The sequence below is a fragment of the Heterodontus francisci genome, chromosome 38 (genome assembly GCF_036365525.1).
Source record: "Heterodontus francisci isolate sHetFra1 chromosome 38, sHetFra1.hap1, whole genome shotgun sequence".
In the NCBI taxonomy this organism is placed as follows: domain Eukaryota; kingdom Metazoa; phylum Chordata; class Chondrichthyes; order Heterodontiformes; family Heterodontidae; genus Heterodontus; species Heterodontus francisci.
The window spans coordinates 45,632,726-45,652,901 of NC_090408.1; the positions used below are offsets into that span (position 1 = coordinate 45,632,726).

At 46.4% G+C, this 20,176-nt stretch overlaps 1 protein-coding gene across 1 annotated transcript in view; it reads left to right on the plus strand.

Annotated features, from left to right (window-relative positions):
* slc30a4 (solute carrier family 30 member 4) overlaps positions 1-20,176 on the plus strand; it is a 57,839-nt gene that overhangs the window by 27,733 nt on the left and 9,930 nt on the right. Inside the window, exons 5-6 of the mRNA XM_068018338.1 lie at positions 5,818-5,923; positions 15,834-15,968. Of these exons, the coding sequence (XP_067874439.1) occupies positions 5,818-5,923; positions 15,834-15,968 (241 nt within the window). The remainder of the gene's footprint in view (positions 1-5,817; positions 5,924-15,833; positions 15,969-20,176) is intronic.

Consider the following 20,176-nt stretch of genomic DNA (forward strand, 5'->3'; position numbering starts at 1 on the left):
CTATACTCCTCTAGGCTTTATAAAGTATTAAGATTTTTGTGATCATCATAAGCTTTCTTTTTCAGCTTTAACTTACCCTGTATGCTTCTCGATTTGGCCGTACATTGTTGATACACACAGGGTCCAAGATCCAACCCAGAACTGAACCTTGTGGGTCACTGTTACCTTCTCCCAATCACTGACAGACTGCCCAAAAATCAGAATCAGAGTCACTTATGACATAGAAAGAGGCCATTCAGTCCATGGAGACTGTGGCAGCTTTCGACAGAGCAATCCAGTCAGTGCCACTCCCCTGCTTGATCCCCATAGCCCTGGAAATTTATTTCCTTCAAGTGCCCATCCAACTTTCTTTTCAAGTCATTGATTGTTTCCACTTCCACCACCCTTGTGGGCAGTGAGTTCCAGGTCATTACCACTCACTGTGTAAAAAAGCTCTTCCTCATATTCCCCCTGCATCTCTTGCCCAAAACCTACAATCTGTGTCCCCCAGTCCTTGTACCATCAGTTAATGGGAACTGTTTTTCCTTGTCTACCTACTACACCTCAGTCAAATCTCCCCTCAATCTATTTTGCTCCAGGGAGAACAAACCCAGCTTTTCCAAACTAACCTTGTAACTAAAATCCCCCACCCCTGGAACCATTCTGGTAAATCTCCTCTGCACCCTCTCAAAGACCCTCACATCCTTCCTAAAGTGTGCTAACCAGAACTAGATGCAATACTCCAGTTGGGACCTAACCAAAGCTTTATAAATGTTTAGCATAGCTTCCCTGCTTTTGTACTCAATGCCTCTATTTATAAAGCCCAAGATCCCATATGCTTTGCGAACTACTGTCTCAATATGTCCTGCTACCTTCAAAGATCAATGCACATGAACCCCCAGGTCCCTCTGTTCCTGCACACTCTTTAGAACTGTGCTATTAATTCTATATTGCCTCACTCTATCCTTTCTGCCAAAAATGCATCACCTCACCTGTATTAATTTCCATCTGCCACCTGTCTGCCCATTCTGCCAGCCTATCTATGACCTGTTGCAGGTGGTTCATATTATCCTCACTGTTTGCCACTCCTCTAAATTTGGTGTCATCAGCAAATTGTGAAATTCTACTCTGTATTCCAAGATCCAAGTTATTTCTATATAACTAGTTGTTTGGTAGTGTAGAACTTGAGTATTGTTGAAAAAAGAGACATGCTGTCGAGGCTTTTCATCTTGTACTCATCAGCACAGATGCAAGAATGCTAAATTTCAAAGGGAGCAACAATTTAAATTGCATGAGGAAAGGGTACATACGAAGATATGAATTAGGAGCAGGAGTAGGCCACTTGGTCCCTCAAACCTGCTCCGCCATTCAATAAGATCATGGCTGATCTGATTGTAACCTCAACTTCACATTCCCGCCTATCCCCGATAATCTTTCACCCCCTTGCTTATCAAGAATCTATCTACCTCTGCCTTAAAAATATTCAAAGACCCTGCTTCCACCACCTTTTGAGGAAGAGAATTCCAAAGACTCACGACTCTCTGAGAGAAATAATTTCTCCTCATCTCTGTCTTAAATAGGCGACCCCTTATTTTTAAACAGTGACCCCTAGTTCTAGATTCTCCCACAAGGGGAAACATCCTTTCCACATCCACCCTGTCAAGACCCCTCAGAATTTCATGTTTCAATCAAGTCGCCTCTTAATCTTCTAAACTCCAGTGGATACAAGCTTAGCCTGTTCAACATGTCCTCATAAGACAACCCACCCATTCCAGGTATTAGTCTAGTAAACCTTCTCTCAACTGCTTCCAACGCATTTACATCCTTCCTTAAATAAGGAGACCAGTACAGTACACAGTACTCGATGTGGTCTCACCAATACCCTTTATAGCTGAAGCAAAATCTCCCTACTTTTATATTCAATAAATGATAACATTCTATTAGCTTTCCTAATTACATGCTGTAACCTTTTGAAATTCTTGTACTAGGACACCCAGATCCCTCTGCATCTCAGAGCTCTGTAATCTCACCATTTAGATAATATGCTTCTTTTTTATTCTTCCTGCCAAAATGGACAATTTCACATTTTCCCACATTATACTCCATTTGCTAGATCTTTGCCCACTCACTTAACCTGTCTATATCCCTTTGTAGCCTCCTTATGTTCTCGTCACCCTTACTTTCCTACCTATCTTTGTGCTATCAACAAATTTAGCAACCATACATTCGGTCCCTTCATCCAAGTCATTTGTATAAAGTGTAAAAGATTGAGGCCCCAGCACAGATCCCTGTGGCACACCACTTGTTACATCTTGACAATCTGAAAATGACCCATTTATGCCTACTCTCTGTTTCCTGTTAGCTAGCCAATCTTCTATCCATGCCAATATGTTACTCCAACACCATGAGCTTTTATTTTCTGCAATAACCTTTGATGTGGCACCTTATCAATTGCCTTCTGGAAATCTGAGTACAGTACATCCACCGGTTCCCTTTTATCCACAGCACAGGCTACTTCTTCAAAGAACTCCAATAAATTGGTTAAACATGATTTCCCTTTCACAAAACCATGTTGACTCTGCCTGATTACCTTGAATTTTTCTAAATGCCCTGCTATAACATCTTTAATAATAGCTTCTAACATTTTCCCTAAGACAGATATTAAGCTAACTGGCCTGTAGTTTCCTGCTTTCTGTCTCCCTCCCTTTTTGAGTAAAGGAGTTACATTTGCTATTTTCCAATCTAATGGAACCTTCCCCAAATCTAGGGAATTTTGGAAAATCAAAACCAACGAATCAACTATCTCACTAGCCACTTCTTTTAAGACCCTAGGATGAAGTCCATCAGGACCTGGGGACTTGTCAGCCCACAGCTCCAACAATTTGTTCAGTACCACTTCCCTGATGATTGTAATTTTCTTGAGTTGCTCCCTCCCTTCCATTTCCTGACTTACAGCTAATACTGGGATGTTACTTGTATCATTTATTGTGAAGACCAATGCAAAATACCTGTTCAATTCATCTGCCATCTCCTTATTTTCCATTATTAATTCCCCACAATCACTTTCTATACGACCAATGCTCACTTTGTTAACTCTTTTTTTTAAACGTCTATAGAAACTCTTACTATCTGTCTTTATATTTCTCACCAGCTTTCTCTTGTACTCTAATTTTTCCCTCCTTATTACTCTTTTAGTCATTCTTTGCTGCTTTTTATATTCTGTCCAATCTTCTGACCTGCCACCCATCTTTGCACAAATATGTGCTTTTTCTTTAAGTTTGATATTATCTTTAACTTTTTTTAGTTAACCACGGATGGTGGGTTCTCCCCTTGGAATTTTTCTTTCTCGTTGGAATGTATCTATTCTGTGTATTCTGAAATATCCCCTTAAATGTCTGCCACTGCATCTCTATTGACCTATCCATTAACCTACTTTGCCAGTTCACTTTTGCAAGCTCAGCTTTCATGCCCTCATAATTGCCCTTATTTAAGTTTAAAATACTCATCATAGACCCACTCTCTCTCCCTCATACTGAATGTAAAATTCAATCATATTGTGATCGCTGCTTCCTAGGGGCACCTTTACTATGAGGTCATTAATTAATCCTATCTCGTTGCACAATATCAGGTCTAGTGTAGCCTGCTCTGGTTGGCTCCAGAACGTGCTGTTCTAAGAAACTATCTCGAAAACATTCTATGAACTCCTCATCTAGGCTATCTTTGCCCATCTGATTTTTCCAATCTATATGTAGATTAAAATCCTACATGATTATCACCGTACCTTTCTGACAAGCTCCCATTATTTCTACCTTTATACCCCATCCTACCGTGTGGTTACTGTTAGGTGGCCTGTGCACCACTCCCACAAGTTACTTCTTGCCTTTATCATTTCACATCTCAACCCAAACCACTTCTACATCCTGGTTTCCTGAACTTAGGTCATCCCTGATTTGTGGGCAAATTGACTCTGATTGGTCGACAAGTTGACTCTGGTCAAGGCTTTGCTGTGGGAATGTACCTGGGAACTATTGTCCCCACGTTTTGTTAATTCATAAAAAGCACAACACCTGGACATGTTTTTTTTTAGAGATACAGCACTGAAACAGGCCCTTCGGCCCACCGAGTCTGTGCCAAACATCAACCACCCATTTAGACTAATCCTACACTAATCCCATATTCCCACCAAACATCCCCACCTGCCCCTATATTTCCCTACCACCTACCTATACTAGTGACAATTTATAATGGCCAATTTATCTATCAACCTGCAAGTCTTTTGGCTTGTGGGAGGAAACCGGAGCACCCGGAGAAAACCCACGCAGACACAGGGAGAACTTGCAAACTAAACACAGGCAGTACCCGGAATCGAACCCAGGTCCCTGGAGCTGTGAGGCTGCGGTGCTAACCACTGCGCCACTGTGTTGCTCTTGTCTGCAGAGGGCAGGTCCCTGCTTATGAATATATGTAGCTTCTAGAAGCATAAATGAGTCACTTTGCGAGCCTGACTGATAATCTTAAATTAGTTGTTATAGTAATTATTAACACACTTGGGATTATTCAGTAAGTGCTGTCAAATTGTGGAATCATGTCTAACATTATATTGTGTTCTGAGTTTTGCAAATACGGCCGGGTTGAGTACGGTCAGTACTGTGCCAATTGCGAACAGCGGAAGGGATGTGCTGTTTGATACGATCCGCCAGTTGTTGGGATGTAAGGCCTCGGTACCTGGCATTGCACCGGTACAGGAATTCATATACCACATTATTCATTTGTGTGGTAGGCAGAACGTCTTTTTGGCTTGATGGCTTAGTGGAAAATATCACTCGTGTTGCTGCTGCATAGTAGCAACATGAAATGGCTCGCTTCACCTGTTGCTCAAATTTTTGAGATATCTTACCCTTCCAGGGTAAGTTGAGGTCAACTGGGCACTTTTCAGGCCCAAAAGTGGCAGCCTTAGGTTTGTGGGGTGGAATTGGTAGAGGTGGGGGTCAGGGTGGGTTGATGGGACGGGAGTGAGGATGGGAGTGGGGGCGGGGTTGATGGGTTGTGTGGTAGAGGTGGGGGTCAGGGTGGGGTGATGGGACGGGAGTGAGGATGGGAGTGAGGGCGGGGTTAATGGGACGGGAGTGAGGGTGGGAGTGGGGGCGGGGTTGATGGGACGGGAGTGAGGGTGGGGTTGATGGGACGGGAGTGAGGGTGGGAGTGGGGGTGGGGGTGGTAGAGGTGGGGGTCAGGGTGGGGTGATGGGACGGGAGTGAGGGTGGGAGTGGGAGTGGGGGAGGGGTTGATGGGTGGGGGTCAGGGTGGGGTGATGGGATGTGAGTGGGAGTGGGCGTGGGGATGGAGTGGGGTGGGGTTGATGGGTGGGAGAGAGATCTCACATTTCAGTTGGATGGTCGTTCAGTAAAACCTGCTGCCAGTTATTGTCTGATCTCATTCATTACATTGTCACATTGCTGTTTGTGTGATTGGGGTGAAAAATGGCTGCTGTATTTACCTACACAACAAGAGCTTAGAGCAACAGTGACTGCAAAGAAATTCATTGTGTTGGGATATGTGAGTGATGTCACTATGGCTGAGGTGGGTTATTTACTCACAGCAACAACTGAATCAAAAACCTGGTCACTGGCTCTCCAACCAGCTACTGGCAAAAGGCAGCCTTGCGGAGTGGGGAGGTGTGCGTGTTGGGTGTGTGCATGTGTGTGTGCGTGTTGGGTGTGTGTGTGTGTGAGTGCGTTGCCGGGTGTGTGTGTGTGAATCACATGACAAATGCAGTCTGACACAAAATGCCATTTCTGCTGAGAATCCTCCTTCATTTTGACTGTTTCTCTTTCACAGCCTGAATACAAGATCGCTGACCCAATCTGCACCTACATTTTCTCCTTCCTGGTGCTATGCACAACATTCCAAATCCTGCGGGACACTAGTTTGATCTTCCTGGAAGGTGCGAGCTTAAATGTGAAGTAATAATTTTTCCTAAAGATATTGGGTGAACAGCAGCTGCAGTTAGAGGGTGAGGTTAGTGTCATGTGGTGCTGGAGCATTAAGTTGTTGGGTGGACCATCATCTCCCACACGGGGTAAAGAGTCGACTGGTTTTGTGTGACAGCAGGAGCTCCTGCAGAACACCCCCTCCCAGCCATCTGATGGACTCTAACATCAGGAAGCAGAGCTGAGCTTCCTCTACACACCGAGGGGCGTTTGGAGGAGAGTTCACCACAGGTTGCTCTTCCCAGAATTACATTGACAACGACACAGAAATCTGTTCAAATTTCCTCCCTCATTTTACTCCTCATGCTGCTTCAGTGGAACGAAATGCCCCTGTTCCAAATCTGAATCATGCCAATTGACGTTAATCTTCTAATTGCCATTTATTTAAGCTAATACAGTTGTGGGCAATGGTACAGAGGGTTTTGTCAGTGGACTAGTGATCCAGAGACCACAGCATTGGGGAATTTAAATTCAGCTAATTAACTAAACCTGGATTGAATCCTATCAGTTATGGTGACCACAAAATGACCAGATTGTTGGAAAAACCTATCTGGTTCACAAATGTCCTTCAAGGACATTGGCTGCCATTCTTCCCCGGTCCGGCCTGTATGTGACTCCAGACCTACAGCAATGTGATTGACTCTTAACCACCCTCTCAAATGACCGAGCAGCCACTCAGTTGTATCAAACCCCTATGAGAAAGTACAATAAGAATAAAACGGGATGGCCCACCCGCATTGACCTCGGAATCAGTCACGCCAAATCACATCCAGCCCCAGTTAACCTGCAAATCCTCCTCAGTAATATCTGGGGACTTGTGCCAAAATTGGGAGAGCTGTCCCACAGACTAGTCAAGCAACAGTCTGACATAGTCATACTCACCGAATCATACCTTACAGCCAATGTCCCAGGTTCCTCCATCACCAGAGGTGGCCGCACAGTGATATACAGTAGGGAGGGAGTTGCCCTGCGAGTCCTCAACATCGACTCCGGACCCCATGAAGTCTCATGGCACCAGGTCAAACGTGGGCAAGGAAACCTCCTGCTGATTATCACCTACCACCCCCCTCAGCTGATGAATCAGTACTTCTCCATGTTGAACACCAATTGGAAGAAGCACTGAGTGTAACAAGGACACAGAATGTACTCTGGGTGGGGTACTTCAATGTCCATCACCAAGAGTGGTTCAGTAGCACCACTACTGACAAAGCTGGCCAAGTCCTGAAAGACATAGCTGCTAGACTGGGTCTGCGGCAGGTGGTGAGGGAACCAACACAAGGAAAGAACCTACTTGACCTCATTCTCACCAAACACCTGTCGAAAATTTATCTATGCATGACTATTGGTAGGAATGACCACCGCACAGTCCTTGTGGAGACGAATTCCTGTTTACACACTGAGGACACCACTCATCGTGTTGTGTGGCACTACCATTGTGCTAAATGAGATAGCCCCAGAACATATCTACCAGCTCAAAACTGGGCATCCATGAGGTGCTGTGGGCCATCAGCAGCAGCAGAATTGCATTCAGCTACAATCTGTAATCTCATGGCTTGGAATATCTGTCACTGCCATTACCATTAAGCCAGGGGATCAACCCTGGTTCGATGAAGAGTATAGGATAACTTGCCAGGAGCAGCAACAGGCATACCTAAAAATTAGGTGCCAATCTGATGAAGTTACAACACAGGATGACATGCATGATCAACAGAGAAAGCAGCCTGCAGTAGACAGGGCTAAACGATCCCACAACATAAGAACATAAGAAATAGGAGCAGGAGTAGGCCATTCAGCCCCTCAAGCCTGCTCTGCCATTCAATAAGATCATGGCTGATCTGATTCTGGCCTTAACTCCACTTTCCTGCCTTCCCCCATAACCCTTGACTCCCTTGTAGATCAAAAATCTATCTCCCTCAGCCTTGAATATATTCAATGACCCAGCCTCCACTGCTCTCTGGAGAAGACAATTCCAAAGATCAACAACCCTCTGAGAAGAAATTCCTCTTCATCACCATCTTAAAAGGAAGATCCCTTATTTTGAAACTGTGCCCTCTAGTTCTAGATTCTCCCACCAGGGGAAACATCCTCTCAGCATCTACACTGTCAAGCCCCCTCAGAATCTTCTGATGAAGGGTCACTGACCTGAAACGTTAACTCTGTTTCTCTCTCCACAGATGCTGCCAGACCTGCTGAGTATTTCCAGCATTTCTTGTTTTTATTTCAGATTTCCAGCATCCGCAGTATTTTGCTTTTATATCCCCTCAGAATCTTTTATATTTCAATACGATCACCTCCCATTCTTCTAAACTCCAATGAGTATAGACCCTATCCTGCTCAACCTTTCCTCATAAAACAACCCCTTCATCCCAGGAATCAGCCTAATGAACCTTCTCTGAACTGCTTCCAATGCAAGTATATCCCTCCTTAGGTAAGGAGACCAAAACTGTACACAGTACTCTAGGTGTGGTCTCATCAATGTCCTGTACAGTTGTAGCAAGACGTCCCTATTTTTATACTCCATCCCCCTTGCAATAAAGGCCAACATTCCACTTGCCTTCCTAATTACTTGCTATACCTGCATGGTAACTTTTTGTGATTCATGTACAAGGACACCCAGATCCCTCTGTACCGTAGCATTCTGCAGTCTCTCTCCATGTAAACAGTATTGTGCCTTTTTATTCTTCCTGCCAAAATGGACAATCTCACATTTTCCCACATTGTACTCCATCTGCCAAATTTTTACCCACTCACTTAACCTATCTATATCTCTTTGCAGACACTTTCGTGTCCTTCTCACAACTTGCTTTCCTACCTGTCTTTGTAACATCAGCAAATTTGGCTACAATACACTCGATCCCTTCATCCAAGTCATTCGTATAGATGGTAAATAGTTGAGGCCTCAGCACTGATCCCTGTGGCACTCTATTAGTTACAGTTTGCCAACCTGAAAATACCCCATTTATCCCAACTCTCTGTTTCCTGTTATCCAATCCTCTATCCATGTTACTATATCATCCCCAACACTATGAGCTCTTATCTTGTGTAGTAACCTTTTATGTGGCAGCTTATCGAATGTTTTTTGGAAACGGAATGTCTCTTGACAAGGCAAAGCAGGCGCAGAGCGATTACCGACATCATCGGTGCGTTCGAACATTTGCCAGCTTGCCAGTATTAGTCTGCGCTTCTGCACGACGACGTCACCATGTAATGACGTCCAAGTGTTGCCTCATCCCTCAATGGCTGTGATCAACTCTTTCACCACCCCCCCCCCCCCACCAACAGAACCCTGCTTCCTCCCACGATCGTCTCTTCTCTTCCCTGCTCCTTCTTGCGATCATCGCCTTAATCATTGCATTTAGTTTCTGGCTCATTCCTGAGATCGCCGCTCCCTCTCGCAAACATCTGCTCGCCGCTCCATCCCGCTGCTCCCGTCTACTTGCTGCGCCCTTCTGCGCCCGCCTGCTCGCCGCTCCATCTCTCCCATCACTTCCTTTTATTTTATTTGTTCCTGGGTTGTGGGCGTCACTGGATAGGACAGCATTTTTTTTTTGGTGAGCTGCCTTCTTGAACCGCTGCAGTCCATGTGGGGTAGGTACACCCACAGTGCTGTTGGGAAGGGAATTCCAGGATTTTGACCCAGTGACAGTGAAGGAACGGCGATATAGTTCCAAGTCAGGATGGTGTGTGACTTGGAGGGGAACTTGCAGGTGTTGGTGTTCCCATGCGTCTGCTGCCCTTGTCCTTCTAGTTGGTAGAGGTCGCGGGTTTGGAAGGTGCTGTCTAAGAAGAGTTGGTGCATTGCTGCAGTGCATCTTGTAGATGGTACAAACTGCTGCCACTGTGCTTTGGTGGTGGAGGGAGTGAATGTTTGTGATTGGGGTGCCAATCAAGCAGGCTGCTTTGTCCTGGATGGTGTCGAGCTTCTTGTGTTGTTGGAGCTGCATTCATCCAGGCAAGTGGAGAGTATTCCATCACACTCCTGAGACTTGTGCCTTGTAGATGGTAGACAGGCTTTGGGTAGTCAGGAGGTGAGTTGCTCACCGCAGAATTCCGAGCCTCTGATCTGCTCTTGTAGCCACAGTATTTATATGGCTACACCAGTTCAGTTTCTGGTCAATGGTAACCCCCAGAATGTTGAGAGTGGCGGATTTAGCGATGGTAATGCCATTGAATGTCAAGGGGAGATGGTTAGATTCTCTCTTGTTGGAGGTGGTCATTGCCTGGCACTTGTGTGGCGCGAATATTGCTTTCCACTTATCAGCCCAAACCTGGATATTGTCCAAGTCTTGCTGCATTCCTACACGGACTGCTTCAGTATCTGAGGAATCGTGAATGGTGCTGAACATTGTGCAATCATCAGCGAACAGCCCCACTTCTGACCTTATGATTGAAGGAAGGTCATTGATGAAGCAACTGAAGATGGTTGGGTCTAGGACACTACCCTGAGGAACTCCTGCAGTGATGTCCTGGGACTGAGATGATTGACCGCCAACGACCACAACTATCTTCTTTTGCGCTCGGTACGACTCCAACCAGCAAAGAGTTTTCCCCCTGATTCCCATTGACCTCAGTTTTGCTAGGGCTCCTTGATGCCATACTCGGTCAAATGCTACCTGATGTCAAGGGCAGTCACTCTCACCTCACCTCTTGAGTTCAGCTCTTTTGTCCATGTTTGAACCAAGGCTGTAATGAGGTCAGGAGCTGAGTGGCCCTGGCGGAACCCGAGCTGAGTGTCACTGAGCAGGTTATTGTTAAACATGTGCTGCTCGATGTCACTGTTGATGACACCTTCCATCACTTTACTGATGATTGAGAGTAGGCTGATGGGGCGGTAATTGGCCGGGTTGGTCTTGTACTGTTTTTTGTGTACAGGACATACCTGGGCAATTTTCCACCTTGTTGGATAGATGCCAGTGTTGTAGCTGTACTGGAACAGTTTGGCTAGGGGTGCGGCAAGTTCTGGAGCACAGGTCTTCAGTACTATTGCCGGAATATTGTCAGGACCCATAGCCTTTGCAGTATCCAGTGCCTTCAGTCATTTCTTGATATCACGTGGAGTGAATCGAATTGGCTGAAGACTGGCATCTGTGATGCTGGGGACTTCAGGAGGAGGCCCAGATGGATCATCATTTCGGCACTTCTGAAGATTGTTGCAAATGCTTCAGCCTTATCTTTCGCACTGATGTGCTGGGCTCCCCCATCAATGAGGATGGGGATATTTATGGAGCCACCTCCTCCAGTTAACTGTTTAATTGTCCACCACCATTTATGACTGGATGTGGCAGGACTGCAGAGCTTAGATCTGATCCGTTGGTTATGGGATCACTTAGCTCTGTCTTTCGCATGCTGCTTACGCAGTTTGGCATGCAGGTAGTTCTGGGTTGCAGCTTCACCAGGCTGACACCTCATTTTGAGGTATGCCTGGTGCTGCTACTGGCATGCCCTCCTGCACTCTTCATTGAACCGGGGTTGGTCTCCTGGTTTGATGGTAATGGTGGAGTGGGGGATATGCTGAGCCATGGGGTTACTGCCTCGCTGCTTTCCCCACTTCGCCGTTCGCTCCCCACCCTGGTGGCGAGTGAGCGCCGGGAGGGAATTGCGAGCAGGCAGGCATGGGAGGGAGTGGTGATCGTGGGAGGGAGAGGGGAAGAGAAGCGGCGATCGTGGGAGGGAGCAGGGCACTGTTGGGGTGAGGGGGGGGAGATGGAGGCAGCATTTGCAGCCATTGAGGAGTTGGGGGGGAGGTGGTTAGGTTTCATTTTGTTCTTTTGTGTCAAATTGAGCAACGCCATCTTTATTACTGGTAGCTGCCAGAGACTTTGCAGACAGTGACGTTTCAGTGGATGAGGCTACATTTGCGCTTGTGCCAGTACTGCACCACCTAGTGGTTGCATTGTCAGCAAACACAGCCTTTTGGAAATCCAAATACACTGCATCTACTGGTTCCCCTTTATCAACACTGTTTGTTACATCCTCAAAGTACTCTAATAAATTTGTCAAACATGATTTCCCTTTCATAAAACCATGTCCGCTCTAACTGCATTATGATTTTCTAAATGTCCTGCTACATCTTCCTTAATAATGAATTCTAGCATTTTCCCAATGATAGATGTTAGACTAACTGCCCTATAGTTTCCTGCTTTCTGTCTCCCTCCTTTCTTGAATAGATGTGTTATATTTGCAGTTTTCCAATCTGCTGAGACCTTTCCAGAATCTGGGGAACCAACAAATCAGATCAAAACTCTGCAGTCCTGCCACTTCCAGTAGTGAATGGTGGTGGACAATTAAACAACTAATGGCAGGAGGAGGCTCCATGAATATCCCCAACCTCAACAATGGGGGAGCCCAGCACATGAGTGCAAATTACAAGGCTGAAGCATTTACAATCATCTTCAGCCAGAAACGCCTAATGGATGATCTATCTCGGCTTCCTTCTGAGGTTCCCAGCATCACAGATGCCAGGCTGCACATGGCATCTCCACATGATATCAAAAAATGGCTGAAGGCACTGGATACTGCAAAGCCCATGGGCCCCGACAACATTCTAGCTGTTGTGCTGAACAGTCGTCCTGCAGAACTAGCCACGCTTCTAGTCAACTGTTCCCTTACAACTACAACACTGGCATCTATCCAACAAGATGGAAAATTGTCCAAGTATGTCCTGTGCATGAAAAGCAGGACAAATCCAATCCAGCCAATTACCGCCTGATCAGTCTATTCTCCATCATCAGTAAAGTGATGGAAGTTGTCATTGACAGTGCTATCAAGTGGCACTTACTCAGTTTGCTGACGCTCAGTTTGTCTTCTGCCAAGACCTCTCAGCTCAAGACCTCATTACAGCCTTGGTCCAAACATGGCTAAAAGGGCTGACCTCCAGAGGTGAGGTGAGAGTGATTGCCCTTGACAGCAAGGCAGCATTTGACTGAGTATGGCATCAAGGAGCCGCAGCAAAATTGAAGACAATGGGAGTCAGGGGGTAAACTCTCTGCTGGTTGGAGTCATGCAAAAAAAAAACAACAACTTATATTTGTATTAACATAATAAAACGTCCCAAGGCGTTCACAGGAGCATTATAAAACAAAATATGACACCGAGCCACAAAAGGAGGTACTAGGACAGATGACCAAAGCTTGGTCAAAGAGAAACAGATAGGTCTTAAAGGAAGAAAGTGAGATGAAGAGGCAGAGAGGTTTAGGGAGGAAATTCCAGAGCTTGGAGCCTAGGCAACTGAAGGCACGGCCACCAATGGTGGAGTGATTAAAATCAGGGATGCTCATGAGGCCAGAATTAGAGGAGCGCAGAGATCTCGGAGGGTTGTGGGGCCGGAGGAGATTACAGAGATAGGGAGGGACGAGGCCATGGAGAGATTTGAAAACAAGGATGGGAATTTTAAAATCAGGACATTGCTTGACTGGGAGCCAGTGTAGGTCAGCGAGCACAGGGGTGGTAAGGGAACAGGACTTAGTCCGAGTTAGGACATGGGCAGCAGAGTTTTGGATGACCTCAAGTTTGCGGAGAGTAGAATGTGTGAGACTGGCCAGGAGTGTGTTGGAACCTAGCACAAAGGAAGATAGTTGTGGTTGTTGGAGGTCAATCATCTTAGCCCCAGGACATCACTGCAGGAGTTCCTCAGGGTAGTGTCCTAGGCCCAACCATCTTCAGCTGTTTCATCAATGACCTTCCCTTCAACATAAATTCAGAAGTGGCGATGTTCTCTGATGATTGCAGTGTTCAGTTCCATTGGCTACTCCTCAGATACTGAAACAGTCCATACCTGCATGCAGCAAGACTTGGACAACATTCAGGCTTGGGCCAATAAGTGGCAAGTAACATTTGTGCCACACGAGTGCCAGGTAATGACCATCTCCAACAAGAGAGAATCTAATCATCTCCCCTTGGCATTCAATTGCAATACAAATGTTGATTCCCCCACCATCAACATCCTGAGGTTCACCATTGACCAGACACTTAACTGGACCAGCCATATAAATACTGTGGCTACAAGAGTAGGTCAGAGGCTTGGAATTCTGCGGTGAGTAACTCACCGCCTGACTCCCCAAAGCCTGTCCACCATCTACAAGGCACATGTCAGGAGTGTGATGGAATACTCTCCACTTGCCTGGATAAGTGCAGCTCCAACAACATTCAGAGGTTCGACATCATCCAGGACAAAGCAACCTGCTTGATTGGCACCCCATTCACCACCTTAAACATTCACTCCCTTCACCACTGGTGCACAGTGGTCGCAGTGTGTACCATCTACAAGATGAAATGCAGCAACTGCCAAAGCTCCTTCAACAGCACCTTCCAAACCTGTGACTTCTACTGCCTAGATGAACAAGGGCGGCAGACACATGGGAACACCACCACCTGCAAATTCCCCTCCGAGTCACACACCATCCTGACTTTGAACTATATCGCTGTTCCTTCACTGTCGCTGGGTCAAAATCCTGGAACTTCCTAACAGCACTGTGGGTGTACCTATCTCACATGGACTGCAGCGGTTCAAGAAGGCAGTTGCCACCACCTTCTCAAGGGCAATTAGGGATGGGCAATAAATGCTGGCATAGCCAGTGACGCCCACACCCCATGAATGAATATATCTATATAATAAAGTGTCACAATTTGCCCTTTTATGTTGCACACTGTACCTCCAGGTTAGACACTGAAACACTCTAAATACAATGATCTCCACTCATTCCTCTGATTCGAGTCTCTGTGTTTGAAATGTTTAATATGTCAGTACGATGAACAGCTTCAGTCCTGCAATCAGTGGAATGTTAAATGTAACAGTGGCTCGTTAGAGTTTTGGTCAGGAACAGCTGGGAAGCTCAGACCTGGAAACATAATGTTAATATTTTAAATTCTAATTTGAAATGGCAATATTTCTGTTTGATTGGATCTCAATGTTTAGACTCTGCTCACTGCACTAGGGTATAATGGGAATACTAACACTAGTTACCTAACCTCCACTTCACACCGAGCTGACTAGTGCCAGGTGAGCTATCTGCATGTTATGGCATAGTTACAAGTGGAAATAACTGAATAGTTTGAGCTACTTTTAGCCAGTTTAAAAATCTCTGTTTTCTAAATGAAAGGACTGACAGTGAGGAATTGGGACGACTGATAGGAAATCAGGAATAAGGGGATGCAGAGTAGAATAGCAAGAGGAGTTGGAAGGTTCTTTTACCACACAGCATGTCATTAGAATATGACATAATTTACTGTGGGTAGCTGTTGAGGTAAAGACTGGAACATAGCTTATGAAGGAATAAATATACAAGGAAGAATGGCACTGGATTGGATAATTACAGAAGAAAGGCTAGGATCTGCCCAGCTGCAATGGGCTGAATGGCCCTCCTGTACTGTAGTCTCTCGGGTTCTATGAAAAACATTTCATACATATTGAGGTGTTTCTCAACCCAATGAGACTTACCACCAGTCTGCAATCTCATGGCCCAGGGTTTGATTCAACAGGAGTGTTGGGGCGAAAGCAGGAGCAGGTTACTGAGTTGGTCGATCAGCCATGATCGTAATGAATGGCGGAGCAGGCGCGAAGGGCCGAATGGCCTACTCCTGCTCCTATTTTCTATGTTTCTACAATTCCTGTGACTGTCCCTGTAGACGGAGGCTTAAGGCACTTTATGAAGTTTTCATTTTGGTTTGCTTTCCCCTGCATCAGTTCAAGATACACACCCACTAACCCAGAGCATTCTGTCTTCAGTACAGTGAATACAAGAAGGTGCTGTGTGTTAATGTTCAAAATGTCTGTTGATGATTTGTGCTTTTCCTGTTGTAAGTACGTAGAGAGGGAGCAGACCTTTCTGAAACTGACTGTCCTTTCATTGGTCTCTACCCCCTCAGGAACTCCAAGACATCTCAATGTTCAACAAATACGCGACGCTCTGCTAAAGATTGAAGATGTTCATTCTGTTCAAGATCTGAATGTGTGGTCACTGACCGTGGGCAAAACAGCAGCAATTGTGCATTTAAAACTGAGTAAGAAGTTTGCATGTTTTAGCCAGGCATACTGTGGGATTAGTGCTTTTGCCCACTCTGGGATTAACCCTTTGACACACTCTGGGATTAACCCTTGGGCACACTCTGGGATTAACTCTTTGGCACAATCTGGGATTAACCCATTTACACACACTGGGATTAACCCTTTGGCACATTCTGGGATTAACCCTTTCGTACACTCTGGGATTAACACTTTGGCACACTCTGGGGTTAGCCCTTGGGCACACTCTGGGATTAACCATTTCGTACACTCTGGGATTAACACTTTGGCACACTCCAGGGTTAACCCTTTGGCACACTCTGGGATTACCCCTGCAGCACACTCTGGGATTAACCCTTTCGTACACTCTGGGATTAACCCTTTGGCACACTCTGGGGTTAACCCTTGGGCACACTCTGGGATTAACCATTTCGTATACTCTGGGATTAACCCTTTGGCACACTCCAGGGTTAACCCTTTGGCACACTCTGTGATAAACCCTTTGGCCCACTCTGGGGTTAACCCTTTGTTACTTTCTGGGGTTAACCCTTTGTCACACTGTGGGAATAACCCTTTGGCACATTCTGGGATTAACCCTTTGGCATAGTCTGGGATTAACCCTTTGGCACACTCTAGGATTAGCTCTTTGGCGCACTCTGGGATTAATCCTTGTGCACACTCTGGGATTAACCATTTCGCCCACTCTGGGATTAATCCTTGTGCACACTCTGGGATTAACCATTTCGCCCACTCTGGGATTAACCCTTTGGCCGACTGTGGGAAAGACCCTTTGGCACACTCTGGGATTAATCCTTTGGCCCACTCTGGGATAAACCCTGCAACACGCTGTGGAATTAACCCTTTCATACACTCTCGGATTAAGCCTTTGGCACACTCTGGGATTACCCCTGCAGCACACTCTGGGATTAACCCTTTGGCACACTCTGGGATTAACCCTTTGGCACACTGGGATAAACCCTTTAGTACTTTCTGGGATTAACCCTTTGGCATGCTCTGGGATTAACCCTTTGGCACACTCTGGGATTAGCCCTTTGGCCAACTGTGGGATAAACCCTTTGGCACACTCTGGGATTAACTCTTTGGCACTCTCTGGGATTCATCCTTTGGCATACTCTGGGATTACCCTTTTGGCAGACTCAGGGATTAACCCTGTGGCACACTCTGGGATAAACCCTTTGGCACACTCTGGGATAAACCCTTTTGCACACTCTGGGATAAACCCTTTGGCACACTCTGGGATAAACCCTGCAGCACACTCTGGGATAAACCCTGCAGCACACTCTGGGATTAACCCTTTTGCACACTCTGGGATAAACCCTGCAGCACACTCTGGGATAAACCCTGCAGCACACTCTGGGATTAACCCTTTTGCACACTCTGGGATTCACCCTGTGACACACTCTGGGATTAACCCTTTGGCACACTCTGGGATTAACCCTTGGGCACACTCTGGGATTAACCCTTTGGCATACTCTGGGATGAACCTTTTGGCAGACTCGGGGATTAACCTGTGGTAGATCTGGGATTAACCCTTTGGCACACTCTGGAATTAACCATTTGGCACATTCTGGGATTAACCCTGCAGCACACTTTGGGATTAACCCTTTGGCACACACTGGGATTAACCCTTGGGCACACTCTGGGATTAACCCTTTGGCATACTCTGGGATGAACCTTTTGGCAGACTCGGGGATTAACCTGTGGTAGATCTGGGATTAACCCTTTGGCACACTCTGGAATTAACCATTTGGCACATTCTGGGATTAACCCTGCAGCACACTTTGGGATTAACCCTTTGGCACACACTGGGACTAACCCTTTGGCACACTCTGGGATTAACCCTTTGGTACTTTCTGGGATCAACCCTTTGGCATACTCTGGGATTAACCTTTTGGCAGACTCAGGGATTAACCCTTTGGCACACTCTGGAATTAACCCTTTGGCAGATTCAGGGATTAACCCTTTGACACACTCTGGGATTAAACATTTGGCACTGTCTGGGATTAACCCTTTGGCACACTGTTGGACTAACTCTTTGGCACACTCTGGGATTAACCCTTTGGCACACTCTGGGATTAATCCTTGGGCACACTCTGAGATTAACCCTTTTGCCCACTCTGGGATTCACCCTGTGGCACACTCTGGGATTAACCCTTTGGCACACTCTGGGATTAACCCTTGGGCACACTCTGGGATTCATCCTTTGGCATACTCTGGGATGAACCTTTTGGCAGACTCAGGGATTAACCTGTGGTAGATCTGGGATAAACCCTTTGGCACACTCTGGGATTAACCCTTTGGCACACTCTTGGTTTACCCCTGCAGCACACTCTGGGATTAACCCTTTGGCACACTCTGGGTTTACCCCTGCAGCACACTCTGGGATTAACCCTTTGGCACACTCTGGGATTAACCCTTTGGCACACTCTGGGATTAATCCTTGGGCACACTCTGGGATTAACCCTTTCGCCCACTCTGGGGTTCATCCTTTGGCATACTCTGGGATTAACCTTTTGTCACACTCAGGGATTCACCCTCTGGCACACTCTGGGATTAACCCTTTGGCACACTCTGGGATTCATCCTTTGGCATACTCTGGGATTAACTCTTTGGCACTCTCTGGGATTCATCCTTTGGCATACTCTGGGATTACCCTTTTGGCAGACTCAGGGATTAACCCTGTGGCACACTCTGGGATAAACCCTTTGGCACACTCTGGGATAAACCCTTTTGCACACTCTGGGATAAACCCTTTGGCACACTCTGGGATAAACCCTGCAGCACACTCTGGGATTAACCCTTTTGCACACTCTGGGATTAACCCTTTGGCACACTCTGGGATAAACCCTTTGGCACACTCTGGGATAAACCCTGCAGCACACTCTGGGATTAACCCTTTTGCACACTCTGGGATTAACCCTTTGGCACACTCTGGGATAAACCCTGCAGCACACTCTGGGATTAACCCTTTAGCACACTCTGGGATTAACCCTTTGGCACACTCTGGGATTAACCCTTTTGCACACTCTGGGATAAACCCTGCAGCACACTCTGGGATTAACCCTTTTGCACACTCTGGGATAAACCCTTTGGCATACTCTGGGATTAACCTTTTGGCAGACTCAGGAATTAACCCTTTGGCACACTCTGAAATTAACCCTTTGGCAGATTCAGGGATTAACCCTTTGACACACTCTGGGATTAACCCTTTGGCACACTCTGGGATTAACCTTTGGCACATTGTTGGACTAACTCTTTGGCACACTCTGGGATTAACCCTGTGGCACACTCTGGGATAAACCCTTTGGCACACTCTGGGATAAACCCTGCAGCACACTCTGGGATTAACCCTTTTGCACACTCTGGGATTAACCCTTTGGCACACTCTGGGATAAACCCTTTGGCACACTCTGGGATAAACCCTGCAGCACACTCTGGGATTAACCCTTTTGCACACTCTGGGATTAACCCTTTGGCACACTCTGGGATAAACCCTGCAGCACACTCTGGGATTAACCCTTTAGCACACTCTGGGATTAACCCTTTGGCACACTCTGGGATTAACCCTTTTGCACACTCTGGGATAAACCCTGCAGCACACTCTGGGATTAACCCTTTTGCACACTCTGGGATAAACCCTTTGGCATACTCTGGGATTAACCTTTTGGCAGACTCAGGAATTAACCCTTTGGCACACTCTGAAATTAACCCTTTGGCAGATTCAGGGATTAACCCTTTGACACTCTGGGATTAAACATTTGGCACTGTCTGGGATTAACCCTTTGGCACACTCTGGGATTAACCTTTGGTACATTGTTGGACTAACTCTTTGGCACACTCTGGGATTAATCCTTGGGCACACTCTGAGATTAACCCTTTTGCCCACTCTGGGATTCACCCTGTGGCACACTCTGGGATTAACCCTTTGGCACACTCTGGGATTAACCCTTGGGCACACTTTGGGATTCATCCTTTGGCATACTCTGGGATGAACCTTTTGGCAGACTCAGGGATTAACCTGTGGTAGATCTGGGATAAACCCTTTGGCACACTCTGGGATTAACCCATTGGCACACTCTTGGTTTACCCCTGCAGCACACTCTGGGATTAACCCTTTGGCACACTCTGGGTTTACCCCTGCAGCACACTCTGGGATTAACCCTTTGGCACACTCTGGGATTAATCC